A 14,441-nucleotide genomic window follows, 5' to 3' on the forward strand; every position below is an offset into this window, starting at 1 on the left:
TGAAGGCATATGGTGAGTAGAATCTCTCCATATATGCAGCTGCAAGATAGCCAAGTAAAAACCAATACTACAGGATGATCAAAATTAAAGTATCCCTGCTTAAAGCCTTGTGGATTGCTACCCAGTGATCCAAATGCTGCTAAACTTTGCATAAAAAAGGAAATAAAGTAGTTCCAATCACTACCAGGGTGGTCGTTGTATGATGTACCAAAATTAGATGTAGTAATTTTCCTGTGTGTTATGTGTGAAAGGAGAAAGTGGCACAAGCATAAATAACACATTTGTATTCACTTCCATTATACGCTTATGGGCTATACTGTTCAATGTACTGCCTTTCCAGTATGCTACAAATTACATTTTGCACAGTGTTGAACAACAGAATGCAGCCTGTCAACATACTGTGCAAAATGTAATTTGTAGCATACCGGAAAGGCAGTACATTGAATAGTACAGCATAACACATGCTGTATTATGCTGTCTTTCAGTGCTGCCAACTCATCAGGGTAAACCCAATAAATCCTGTCTCTGAGAAATCCCCAGAGCCAGAAGTCACAAGGGCTCAGATCAGGCAAACGATTCAGCCATGAAGTTGGAAATGCACAGCTGACCACTCTGGCTTCCAAGAAATGTTCTCGAAAAACCCCACATACAGATCAGCCAAGGTGTGGAGGTGTCCCATCCTGAATGAAAAATGACAATCATGCAGAGGCACTGCTGTAGTTGTGGCACAACAAAATTGTTTATCATATCGCGATACCTCTTTGCAGTAAATGAGCAGGTCACAGGACCTGACTGGTGAATGTCCTCAAAGAACAAGGATTCAATGATAAATTAAGCTGTAAACCTGCACCAGAGAGCTTTGGGTGAATGCAAAGGAATCTGTTGGATTGCATAGCCCATATCCGGCAACTGTGGGAATTCAAAGCTCCGTTCAGATGAAAGTGAGCCTCATCTCCCCACAAAATCATCCATGGACACACAAAGCATCCATCACCACTCAAACAAGGAATGTTAGAGGGGACGTGAGTCGACTTTCAAAGTCCTGAGGGCACAATTCCTGTGTCAGGGTTACCTTGAATGGGTAGAAATACAGAATCTTCCATAAAATTTTCAAGATAGTTGTGTAAGGTACATCCATGTGTCTTGATACAGCGCATGCACTGCAGGAATCAATGTTGTTATTCATGGCCTGCTCCATAATGGCAGTAGCAACTTTATTCACTTGTGAATTGATTGGTTTGAGTCCTCTGCCAAGTCTAACTCCCAATGATTAGTCTTTTCTTCAAAAAGACTAATCATTCATTGCAGAGCACATGGAGATAGTGGACCTTGTAGAGATTTGTTCAGGTAGTGAAATTTGTCATGTGCAGCAACAGCATTGCAATTGTTTAGGTAGTACAGCTTCACAAGGAAAGCATGTTGGAGCCAAATTAGTACCATCACACTAGCTGGTATTAACAACCAAGATGAAGGGAAAAATCATGTATTCATCTTTTTAAACCCTCCTGGCACCTGCTGAGTTGTGCAATATGCAAATTCCATGCATTTTGTGTTTACAATGCCAATGGTGGTGAATTTTGGAAACTTTTCATCCTGTTAGATATCGTTTCTGCATGCTGCACATTGTATTTCTGCAAAGTTTCGCCGCATTTCGATCAACGGATGGTGTTCCACAGGACCTTAAACAGGGATACTTAAATTCTGATTACCCTTGTATTAGGATCAATTGAAGTGTGTGTGCATGTACTTAAAAAAAAAAGTCCATTCTCCATTTACTTTCATTCTCATTTTCAATTGCATTACAGTGATGTTAATCCATGATAAGTGAATTGAAATATTTGTAGTTAATCTTAATTAAGTATTAAATATACTGTAAATAAATCTCTCAATTATTTTCAAATGTATTTATGTGTAATTTGTGCAGAATGATGAATAATTCACAGTAAGCATACTCGAATCATCTCGAGTAAACATACTCGAATAAAGGATTAAACAAGAATATAATTTCCTGGCAAGTTTAATTTAATATTTATAACCAAGTGTAAAAGTAATACTTAAAATGAGAATAAATCTGATTAGAATATAAATGTTTACACTGTTCAACTTTCATCCTTCGAACCTCCTTTTCAGCAACTCCTGTGCAGTGCTCAAGGTATTCCTGCTGCAGATCAGTACGTGATGCTAATGCTTTAATAGGATTACGAGAAGCAACATGTCGCCTTTGTATCCTTATATTCTTCTTTTGTGATAATCTTCATAAGTATATATATAAAAATAAAAAAAAAATTATAACGAAGCATATAGGTAATATTTAAAAACAATTACCTTGACATCTTAAATACTATATAATTAATGTAATTCTTAAAAAAAATTAAACCAATTCCCAGTATGTACATGGCAAATCATTTTTATTTTAATAGCACTGCACATATACAGTCATCACTTATAACAACAAACATTGTTATAATGAATTCACATAACAAAATGTACTCAAAAAAAAAAAAAAAAAAAAAAACATTTGCCAAAGCTTCATATCATCCAATATTACAAAAGAAATTTATTACTATTACTTTTACAATATGACACCTCCAAGGACTCATTGCGAGAGGGCACTCTACTCTACTATATAAGTATCATTGTCTCCCCTACTACTTAATTCTCCAATTACAACACAATGGCATTATTACCATCAATGCCATCTACTGATCAACACTACCACCACAACCAACAGTATTTTTTGTCTGTAAATTGCATGTGTTCTCATGTCTGATTGGCTTGTACATAGGATGAAAAATCAGTTTCTGGGAGGAAAAAAACATTGCTCCTCCATTAAATTGAAGGCTAACTCACCTCCAATTTAAAAAGTCGTATAAAGATTCCCCTCATCACACCAAGAATCGAACTTAGTCGAAGAGAGTATTGTTCCATTTTTCTTCCAATTACATTACAGAGGCACTTATAAAGAACGTTTCAGCCATTCTGAATGGAATTTCATGAAATTCTAATGTGTCAGTTTCTTACACAAGTAATACCATACATGATACTGAACCTTTGACATCTATTACTATAATAACATAGAGGAAAGACAATGTGATTGTGGATACTATCTGCATCAGTAACTATTGGTTATATATCCCGTTAAAGATTTAATGACGATACTGCTTTAACAGACTTAATAATAGCAACATATCTCTGTGTACCTTTCATGTTTTCATTTTGAAATGTTTAAAAGTTGAAAACTTGGGATAATACTTCATAATGCAATGACAAACATAACTGACATATGTACTTTTTAGCCTAGTAAATAAATACTTACAACTGATGAGATTCTGAAGTCATTAATTTGAAGGCATCATCACTGATTTCGACTCTTTCCTCTTTTGTCTGCATAGATTTCACAGACTCAAAGAAGGAGCTAAAAGTTTCATTATCAGCTTTTGGCACAAGAACTCTAGAATTACTGCTTTCCTCTTCTGATTCAGAAGAGCTGCTTTCCTCCTCTTCTTCCTCCTCCTGATTTGATTCTTTGGCTGAAAAAAAACCAAAATGCTGAGCACTTTTGAATTAGTTACTAATTTTAAAAAATTGTTCAGTCGTGCAGAACTCTAATATCTCAAATGGTCCTTTTGCTATACACAGAATTATTTTCTATTGTTATCAAGAAACCAAGATTTTCATTTCAATCCATCCAAGTTTTAACTTTCACATGTCACAGAAGCACATTTCCACAGGGGTATGGATGCCTGTAAATTATGTCACTGTTGGGTGTGAGACTACCAACCTTCTTACTGGCTGTCTGAAGTAGTGAAAACTCTATGTATACCAAAACCCCAGATTATCTTGGTTGTTTGGGTTACTGGTTGAAGATTTAATGATGTGAACATCAATGGCTAGTGTTTACCATTTCCATGTTTAAAAAATACATCATTAAAAAAATATATATTCTGAAACGAACTAATGCTTTTAAATGCGTCTACAAGGGTTGTTTGAAAAGTTTGGTAAATTTCCAATAAACGATTCGTTCATTGGAAATCAGATACAATTCGTTCATTCATACCAGTGTTGGCATGTATCATCTCTTTCATGACCCCTGGCAAAATTTTAGCCATGTGCGACGTGTAGTTCTTGTTTGGCAAACATTTAAAATAACTGTGTTTGCATTTTCATAAAAATGGAGAAAAACGAGTTTTGTGCAGTGATAAAACACTTTTATTTGAAGAAGTGGATGGCTGCAGAGATCAAAGCCGAAGTTAGATGCAATTCATGAGGACTCTGCACCAGCATTAAAGACTATTTATTTTTGGATAAATGAGTTTAAACGTGGTCGTAAGTCCATTGAAGATGAAGCATGCTCCAGATGCCCGACTGAGGTCACTACGAAGGAAATGATTGACAAAATTCATGGTATTATTATGAAAGACCACCAAGTGAAAGTGCGTAAGATTGCTGAGATTATAAGCATCTCAAATGAACAAGTGTATAATATCCTGCATGAAAAATCTGTTTGCACGATAGGTGCCACTATTGCTGACTGTCAATCAAAAACACATGCGGAAAGACATTTCAATGCAGTGTTTGGCGATGTTTAATCGCAATCTGCAGGATTTTTTGCATCGATTCGTGACTGTAGCCGAAACTTGGATCTACCACTATACACCTGAGTCCAAGCAACAGTGAAAACTGTGGACAATGCCCAGTGAAAGAGCACCAAAAAAAGCGAGGACCATTTTGTCATCTGGGAAGGTGATGACCACCATTTTTTGGAATTCCCAAGGAATTATCATGATAGACTATTTAGAAAAGGTTAAGATAATAACAGGAGTCTATTATGTGTCACTGTTGGACTGTTTAAAAGAAGAACTGAAGAAAACAAAAACGGCCAAGATTGACACAACAAAAAAGTGCTCTTTCATCAAGACGATGCACCGTCCCACACATCAGCTGCCGGAAAGGCAAAATTGCACGGATCGAGGTTCGAATTGGTTCTGCATCTACTGTATTCTCCAAACTTGGCCCAGTGTGACTTCTTCTTGTTCCCAAACTTAAAAATTTGGCTCGTTGGGAAAAAAAAATTTTCTTAGAACAAGGATGTCATGAAGGCTGTCAAATGACTATTTTGCATTTTGCACAATTTGACAAATCCTACTTTTTAGATGGGATGAAAAAATTGGAAACTCGCTAGACCAAATGTGTAGACCTCAATGGAGAATATGTTGATAAATAAAGGTAATTTTTTTCCAAAAAAACATGTTTAACTTATTTTTTTTTTTACCAAACTTTTCAAACAACCCTCGTACGTAAAAATTCTATAATGGCATAAAGAATAAATTTTGTATTATACAGGTTTCAAATATAACTAATACAATCATATAAATGAGTACATTTTTTTAAAAAATTTGGTATATTTGACAATTCTGATAACATCTGCTCTTAACATTTTCAAGCGATCTGACCTCAAAGAGCCAAGAGGCAATTTTTTCGGCAACAAAAAAATTGCCTCTTAAGTTAAGAGGGATAATAAATTAAGTTAAGGGGATAATAAATCTCTCATTATTTTAAAGCCAAATATGAAACTCGAAGATCGAAATCTAAACGTTCATGCTGAAGAACTTTTGGCAAGTCCAAGCGTAAGTCAACACCTGATAGTACAACACTAGGGCAACTTGGAGCAAAGGTGAAGCAAGCTTTGATCACCGTCCTTAATATTTTCTCATAATGTAAAACACAGCTCCTAGGAGATGTATTACTGTTTTACATTATGAGGAAGGTCACTTCCTCATAATGTTTTACCTCAAAAGGGTAAAACAACCAGGGAATATTATTCCAATGTTTTAACCAGACTAGATGAAAAAATTCGTGAGAAAAGACCTGGTTTGCAGAAGAAAAAATCATCTTTCATCAGGACAATGCATCTGCCGACAAAGGTGTTTTGGCAATGGGAAAATTAAGGGATCTGCACTACAAATTGTCGGAACATCCACCGTATTCCCCAGATTTGGCTCCCTCTGACTTCTATCTCTTTCCAAAACTAAAACTCTTCCTCGCGTCAGCGTTTTTCTTCAAATCAAGAGGTGATTGCAGCTGTAGAGGGGTATTTTGCAGATCTTACTGAGAACCATTACAGGGACAGGATAATAGCACTGGGGCATTGCTGGAATAAATGAATTAGTCTTAAGGGAGATGATGTTGAAAAATAAAAATAACTTTGAAATTATAAATTCGTTTTTTCATTGTTAGGCCAAGAACTTTTCAGGCCACCCTTATAGATGGTAAGAAATTCAAGCACTCTACTCCATGCATATTAAACAAATGCTGCTAGAATGATGGATAATGAGACTTTCTTAAGTTGCACAGCAAGAGGCTGTATACTGGAGTGCAAATCTACTATGGAGGAATACTATTAGGTTTCGTGCAGGCAATATTGTCAAATTCATGCCAATAGCTTGCATAATCTCTTCAAACTGGTGAACAACAGCTTGATGTGGGTAATATTGAACTTTCAACTTAGAGAAAAATTACTAGTCTAAGCAGGATGTTTAGCAATGACCATTTTTAGAGCTATTTCTCCTTGAAAGTGATAGGTTCATTTACCTCTACATAAAAACTTTGAAATGGCAATGTGCAAAATCCACAACTATTTGCATACCATAATGGATAGAATCCAACCCATAATCAAGCTCTGAGCAAACAAACAATAAAAGCAAAGCAAGGAAGACAGATCTGCACCCATTCTGTTGAGGATAGAGTACAAAGGATTGTGATGTTTACCCTGACATCAAGAGAAGCTTGATGTCAGGGTAATTCCAAGAAGAGATATCTCATCTTGTCTGGAACTTTGAGGTATGGCAAAGGTAATCCTGGAAGAAAAAGGGTTTTTTTTGTGGGAAGTAATGGAGAACTATGGTTACTACCAAAGAAATAGACATGGTTACCTGAATTCCACTGAAGAATAGTTCAGAAATCAGCTATTAAAGGTAGTGGTAATTAATGTTCTGTAACTTGTGGTGATTTGTGTATTGCAGTTTTTCAAGTAAAGAGAAGGAATGTGCTAGGCATGAGTCAACTAGACTAAATCATTGATAAAGGAACAGGATGAGTGAGAGAACAGAATCTTGTGAAATCCTAGCAATAGTTGCATAGCTAAAATATAAAGAACCATCCACTACACACGTAGTGCAAGTCCAGTCAGAAGGATGGCAACCCAGATGCAGAACTCATGGAACAAACCAAATGATGGAAAGTTACTTAACTGACCATTATGCAAGACATTGTCAAAGTCCTCAAAGATATCATCCAACAACATATGTTCAAACTTTTCCCATGGTATTTGTCTATAGATAGATAGATAGATAGATATGTAAGCAGGTCTGCTGTTTTGATCAGCAGTAATGGAATCCATACTGGTGGTGGTTAATTAGTGGGTGCTTTCAAGGTAGCATACAAGTTAGGTGTTGATGGTTCCCTTCATCACCTAAAGTTGAGAGATAGGATGGCAGTTTGATGGTAAGGATTTGTTACCCTTCTTTGGAATGAGTAGAACATAGGCTAATTTCCAAGCTGTGGGATAGATACATATAGAATAAGAGAACATAAAAAAGGAGAGAGACATAAAACAGGAGTCAACTCTGGAAATCAACCCTTCAGGATAATCATAAAAAAAAAAAGCCACCAAGACTAATTTTTTATGTCTAATTTGAAGATAAGATTCTTCCTATCTCTTTCTGGTGAAAGGTTAAAGAAGATACTGAGTGTGTGTGGAGAATTAGTAAAAGAACTGAATCATCACAACAGAAAAAGCCAATTTCTTGGCTTTTTCTGTTGGTGATGATTATTTAATAGCCATTTGAGCATGATAGGGATGGGAGCAGTGTGGAACAAAAGTTATAGCTGATTGCTTTGCCAAGAGAAAAGAAAGGCTTGAATGCCATTTTGACATGATGTAAGTTTCCTGCTTTTGGCTTTTTTGAAATTAGTTTTGGATACGACAGTTTTCTTGCAGCAGTTTCGGGTCTTGGTAAGCAGTAAAGAAATGGAATTCTTGATGAAAGCCAGCTGTGCTATATGCACAATTGTTCTCTTGTATAGTCTTGGCACATCTCTTGGGAAATATATCTATTCCCATACATATGCTTGGCAGAAGGCCAAAAACAATAGTCCAACCACAGGAACGAAGGATAAAAATTACGAAGGTCATCCCCCAACTTTGCTTGGAAGGGTCACTAGTAAGGAAGAGATCTAAAGTGTTTGGGAAGTGTATAAGATCACTGGTGATAGCAGATGACTCAGCATTTCTACCTGATTGGTCAGTGCAGCAGGAGGAGGAAGAAAGCCAGTGTTGTGAGCATTAAAATCTCAGAAGAAAATAACTTCAGTTTTAATAAAAAAGTTTTCATGAGGGAATACCGTTCTTTTTTAAAATAACTTCACTATTATAAAAGTTACTGAAGGAAATTAACATGTAAAGGAAGAAAAGTCAAAACATTCAGAATGGTTGATGGTATCAGAAGAGTGATAGAGACAGAAATAAATTTGAATGAGTAGGTGAAACTGCCTAAATCTGGGATGATCCTCAGATCTTCAACCCAATACCACCTAGTTGAGGGGGGGGGGGGGATACCATTTAGGACTATAGGCAAATTTGGATGCCTTTCTTCAGTCTAATTTACTCAGTGTTAGTGCCTGTGTGCATATATCATTCATTGTTTTGTTATCCCTGATAATAGCAGTGTAACACTACAAAAATATTGGAAGTATTAATTAAAATTATTATAATTAATATTTAGTATATACTGTAGTACGATATAGAATGACAACGTGACTGTTCAAACTAGTATTACTACTAACTGGTAAATGACTTAAGGAATTTACAACGCACAAAAGCAAATGAGGAAGAAGGCAAGAAACTAATATTGTTCCTAAAGTCCTAATGGTGCCCCATTAGGAGAATGGTACCCCAACTACTGGGCTAATTGGGTTGTCTTGGCTGTTGTGGTGAGGTTCTCATGATTTAAGACTCACAAATTTGGGGCAGTCTCATGCACCCAAATTTGTTGAGGTTTGGTACGTTTTTTTAGAGCTGCTGATGATTCCATGAATAATCTTTCATACTTGTTGCCGTGTATTATTTTAGTTTTTTTCCAACGAATTCTATGGCGGGTATCTATGGTTGTCTGCAAGCCCAGAGGTGAAAAATTTGGTTTCACCTGTACTGGTGAAACCAAATGTAGTCTTTGTGTTCTGAAATGCTGATATTCGCTGTCCTGCCTGTTTAGCCAAAGTAGGACAATTTACAGCTGCAAGGGACCTGGTATGCACCAGGTAGGTCTAGGAGAAGTGGTTGGTCTTTGATAGAGCGAATAAGGGATGCCAACTTTTTATATGGTCTATAACAAGAAGTTAGGTCATATTTTTTGAGGATATTGGTTATTTTCTCAGAGGTGCCCCAGATGTAGGGGATGGTGATAGATTTAGTGTAATCTTTATTGTGAAGTGGGGGGGGGTTACTGGTTTTAGTATTTTTTGAGGGGTTGTAGCCATTGGCTAAGAAAGTGTTGAGGATGTGGTTTAGTTCAGTGGTTAGGGCATCGTCATCTGAGCAGATTAATTTTGCTGTGTTATATAGTGTTTTTATAACATATTGTTGTGAGGGGAGGGGGGGGGGAATTGTTGGTGAATGTATCTGCCTGTATGGGTCAGTTTTCTATAAACAGAGAAAACCAAAGATCCATCAGGTTGGCGAGTGATTAGAGTGTCTAGGAAGGGGAGGGTGTTGTTTTCCTCTTTTTCCAAGGTGAACTGGACCCTGGGGGTATTGGTTGTTTAAGTGTGTTAGGAAGGAGTGGAGTGTATCTGAGCCATGTGGCCAAACAGCAAACACATCATTCACATACCGAAGCCAAATAGTGGGTTTTTGTGGGGCAGAGTTTAAGGTTTTCTCTTCAAAGGTCTCCGCACGAGTTTCGCCCTACTACAAGAACAAATTACCGTGACACGCGTTCTCCTTGCTGACGAAAACAAAACCTTATGGGCGCTAGAGGAAGAGCTTTTAGTTATGCTTGGCCATGACCTTTGGACATTCTTTATGACGTCTAATGTGCTTCGGCAACAAAAAGAATTCGAAAAAATACATAATCGGCACATGAAAATATATGATAAAGAATTCTACTTCCATACCACAACAACCACTCAACACAGTAGTCAACTTCTCTTCCATAGTTTTGAAGGCATCTCCTACATCTGGGGCACCTCTGAGAAAATAACCAATATCCTCAAAAAATATGACCCTAACTTCTTGTTATAGACCATATAAAAAGTTGCCATCCCTTATCTGCTCTATCAAAGACCAACCACTTCCTCTAGACCTACCTGGTGTATACCAGGTCCCTTGCAGCTGTAAATTGTCCTACTTTGGCTAAACAGGCAGGACAGCAAATATCAGGATTTCAGAACACAAAGACTACATCTGGTTTCACCAGTACAGCCACCCTGGGCTTGCAGACAACCATAGATACCTGCCATAGAATTCACTGGAAGAAAACTAAAATAATACACCGCAGCAAATTCAAGTACGAAAGATTATTCAAGGAATCATCAGCTGTTCTAAAAATCGTTCGAAACCTCAGCAAATTTGGGTGCATGAGACTGTCCCAAATTTGTGAGTCTTACATCATGAGAACCTCACCACAACAGCCAAGACAACCCAATTAGCCCACTAGGGGCACCATTAGGACTTGAGGAACAATATTAGTTTCTTGCCTTCTTCCTCATTTGCTTTTGTTAGTGCCTGCATGCACATACCATATTTGTATGTTCTTGAAGATGGCAACGTGACGTTGCCGAAATATTGAAGGTATTCATTAAAGTTTCCTTTAATTAATATCCGTTTTATGCATTGTAAATTCCTTAAGTCAATTACCAGTTATGTATGACCAACGTATAAGCCTTGCTACAAGAAGTAGAATTACTACTAGTTTGAACAAATTTTTTTTTAGCTTGGTTACAAGTAAAATTATAACAGGCAAGAAATTAATTTTTGTTTTAAATCCTGCACCCAAGTGTAAGCAAATAAAGTTTGTGCATGAAGTATCTTCGCAATTATGGTTATTTGTATTATATAAAATTTTACCTTCATAACAGCCCTAGTATCTCATAATGCACAGCCCACTGAAACTAGTGATAAATGTTTGCCTATTAGCTAAAATTTCACTTAAGGAGGAAAAAAAAGTCATGAAGTGAGAGATTTCATGGAAACGATAAACTTCTAATTTCATTATAGCACACATAAACATTACTATTATATACTACTTACATCTCAGAGCATTAGGAGTTGATCTGCTTTTAGAAAGAGGGGTAGGAAGTGGTGGCAATGCAGATGTAGCATTTGTCTGAGTTGCCTGTAGTTCAGCTACATAAAAATAGAATTACAGGAACTAAAGCAATAAAGATAGTAACATTTCATTGGGTAGCTGATAGTAAGTTTTAGTATCAATTACCCAATTTAGTAAAATGCTAAAAGATAAATTATATACATGAAGTAAACTTTAATTTTTTTTTCTATTATATAAGACTGATAATCAGTAATAAACATTAGACAATCAAAAATTCTTATAACTTAAATAAATTTCCCTGGCTTCACATTATACAAAGTATATAAACACTACATATGCATGAATTACAAAGTTTAGGTCATGAAAACTAGTTTTTTTTTTTTTTTTTTTTTTTTTTTTTTAGATAGCTTCTCAGATGTTTCTAGCTATATGCCTCTTGAAATTCTATCCAAATACTCCCTCAAAAAAATAATAAAATAAATAAATAATAGTAATAACAAATAAAACTATTTGCAGTGAGTCCATAATATATCTTGGCCCATGATCAACAGAAGTACAAATGTTGACTATAACAGATCTGCTGCTATATGTAAATTCAACATTTTAAAGACAAAATACACTTTATTAAGTATGTAAAAGGTATTCATCGTAAAACAACATTCAACGAAAATTAACCAGGAGTGTCTAGTGTCAATTTTAGCCTGAGTATTTTTTTAAACTCCTCAATCATCCCAGAATAAGGAACTACAGCACTACTTCAGTTTTTGTTCTAACCCAGAGCTAGTGTGAAAAAGTATCTACATTTAAAAATAAATAAAAATTATTAAGCAGTTGCAAATGTTTGCAGTTATGTTTGAAAGAGCTAAAGCTATGAAACTAGTGTATTACATCTGTAAACGATGGGTGATCTTTTGGCTGGTTTGTCTGTTTTGCAAGAAGAAAAACCTGAGTTTCTGAGAGGAAAAGCTCTGTTGTTGCAGTATGAGAATGTTAACTCAACTCCATATGAAAAAATCTCTTATAAAGATTCTTCACATCCTAGATGGGAAGAACTGGTTTGAAATATCAACTATTGTCAAGTTAAATTGTAAATTTAGTGGCTAACTCTTTTTTCTTTAGACAGTTATCTGGGCCAGAAAGTCCATACAATTTTCTTAATTTAACCCTTCGGTGAAAAAAATTTATCCATTCCCACCCATGGGTCTTTAAAAGTCACTTAAAGGCATCAGTACTAATTTAATAATGTTTTGATCAGCAATTCATTAAGTTCTTGAGGTTATTATACATACTCAACGGAATGGGTATGCAAAATAGGTTTGTGAAATGAATAGTAGATATTGGCCGACGAGGTGCTGAGTCTACTAAAAACAAGTAGTGGGATACCATAGAAGGATCTGTGCATCATTATCATTTATCTATTCATTGGACATCAAATGCTGTATGATCACTCTGATGCTCGGTGATGTGCCACACCAGTCCTTGCCAGGTGGTCCTGTTGGATTCTTTTCTGGAAGCTTTAACTCTCTAAATATCAGGCACTCCAGACACACATCCATCCATCCATCTGATTGACAGTCTACTCCTTCCTCTTTCCAGGAACTTTACCTTCTAGTACTGTTATTGAGAAGTCCTCCTTCTAACATGTCCAAAGTATTTCAACTTTCTTCTGTCATCCTTAAGAAACCTTCAAGTTCCACTAATCCTTTCTAGAACCCATCTATTTGTCTGCCTTTCAGTATATGATATCCTCAATAATCTTCTGTAACACATCTCAAAAGTAGCTATCCATTTCCTATCAGACTTCTTTAGGTTGCAAATTTCACATCCATGTCGCTGTTGGAAAAACAGCTACATCCAGCCTCAACTTTGTTCCTGTGGAGATAGGTTCATCCTTCCAGATTTTAGCCATTCCTAATCTTCTTCTGATGTCTTCTGAATAGTAATTCTTCACATTAATAATGGATCCCAGATATTTGAACTTGCTAACCTCATCAATTCTTTCTCCATTAAGGTACACTTGTTTCTCAGGAGCTTCCCCATCTGTATTTCCTTTGAGAACCATAATCTTGCAAGGATTAAGCTGAAATCCTCTATTCTTACTGAACTCATTGATTTTGTCAAGGATTTGTCCCAGTTCTTCCTTGTCATTACAAAGGAGTATTGTATCATCAGTACAGATTACTGATTAATCTACAACCTATTATAATTCCTGTCTTAAGCTCATCCACTGTTGCATGCATGATGTCCTCAGTAGATACCAAACAACTGAGGAGAAAGTAGGCATCCTTGTCTAACTCCCTTTCCAGCCTGAGCCTATCAATTCCAACACCTATTCTTAGTGTGACTTTTTGCTCACTGTACAAGTTAGTTATCAACCTAATTGTGTGTTGAGGAAAACCCATTATATTCATTACTTCCCACAGTTTCACATGCTTACACAGTGAAAAGCTTTAAAATAGTCTATGAAATACATTACTATAAGGAGTCTAAATTCTTTATAATTTTCTATTTGTCTAAGACAAAGGATCTGATCTCTGGTAGCCTTTCCTTCCCTAAAACTTATTTGTTCCTCAGGCATCTCTCTCTCTCTGTCTCAACTTTAGAATTTAGAATTATCTTTAATATTTTTTTTTTTTTCCATGAGAGATTAAACTAATAGTTTAGTTCTTGCAATCCTTCATTATTTCCCTTTTTGTATTATGGTATGAAAACTGACATTCCAGCCTCTAGCCATGATCCTGTCTCCATATCATTGTAATCAATCTATGAAACACTCTTATCCCTCCATCCCCTGTGGCCTTTAACGCTGCTGGGATTCCATCTGCACCAGGGACCTTACTGTTGTTAAGCTGTTTAACTGCTCTTTCAACCTCATGCCAAGTGGAGGTGGTTCCAAATCAGAATTTTCGTAGTGAGGGGTGGAGGGGAGGGCTCCTCCAAATTTCTCTTATCCTCTCTGCTGTACAATTCCTTCCTCACAGTATTCTTTCTATCTTTTTTTTTGATTTCCAGTTCTTCTGTTAATACTGCTCCATTCCAGTCTTTGATGACACTCAATTTGAGCTTAAACTTGTGCTTTAGGTCACAAACTAAATGAAACATCCTTTTATAATT

General features: G+C 36.2%; 1 protein-coding gene across 3 annotated transcripts in view; it reads right to left on the reverse strand.

Moving 5' to 3' along the window:
* The window catches only part of LOC150109453 (uncharacterized), a 710,474-nt gene that overhangs the window by 146,756 nt on the left and 549,277 nt on the right, over positions 1-14,441 (reverse strand). For all 3 annotated transcript variants that reach the window (XM_090413228.1, XM_090413221.1, XM_090413233.1), the window contains exons 17-19: positions 11,309-11,404; positions 3,317-3,530; positions 2,095-2,252 (exon numbers count right to left, since the gene is read on the reverse strand). In XM_090413228.1, the coding sequence (XP_090269354.1) occupies positions 2,095-2,252; positions 3,317-3,530; positions 11,309-11,404 (468 nt within the window). The remainder of the gene's footprint in view (positions 1-2,094; positions 2,253-3,316; positions 3,531-11,308; positions 11,405-14,441) is intronic.

Source organism: Typopeltis vanoorti, chromosome 2 (genome assembly GCF_054136105.1).
Source record: "Typopeltis vanoorti isolate ZY-2024b chromosome 2, IOZ_Tvanoo_1.0, whole genome shotgun sequence".
NCBI lineage: Eukaryota > Metazoa > Arthropoda > Arachnida > Uropygi > Thelyphonidae > Typopeltis > Typopeltis vanoorti.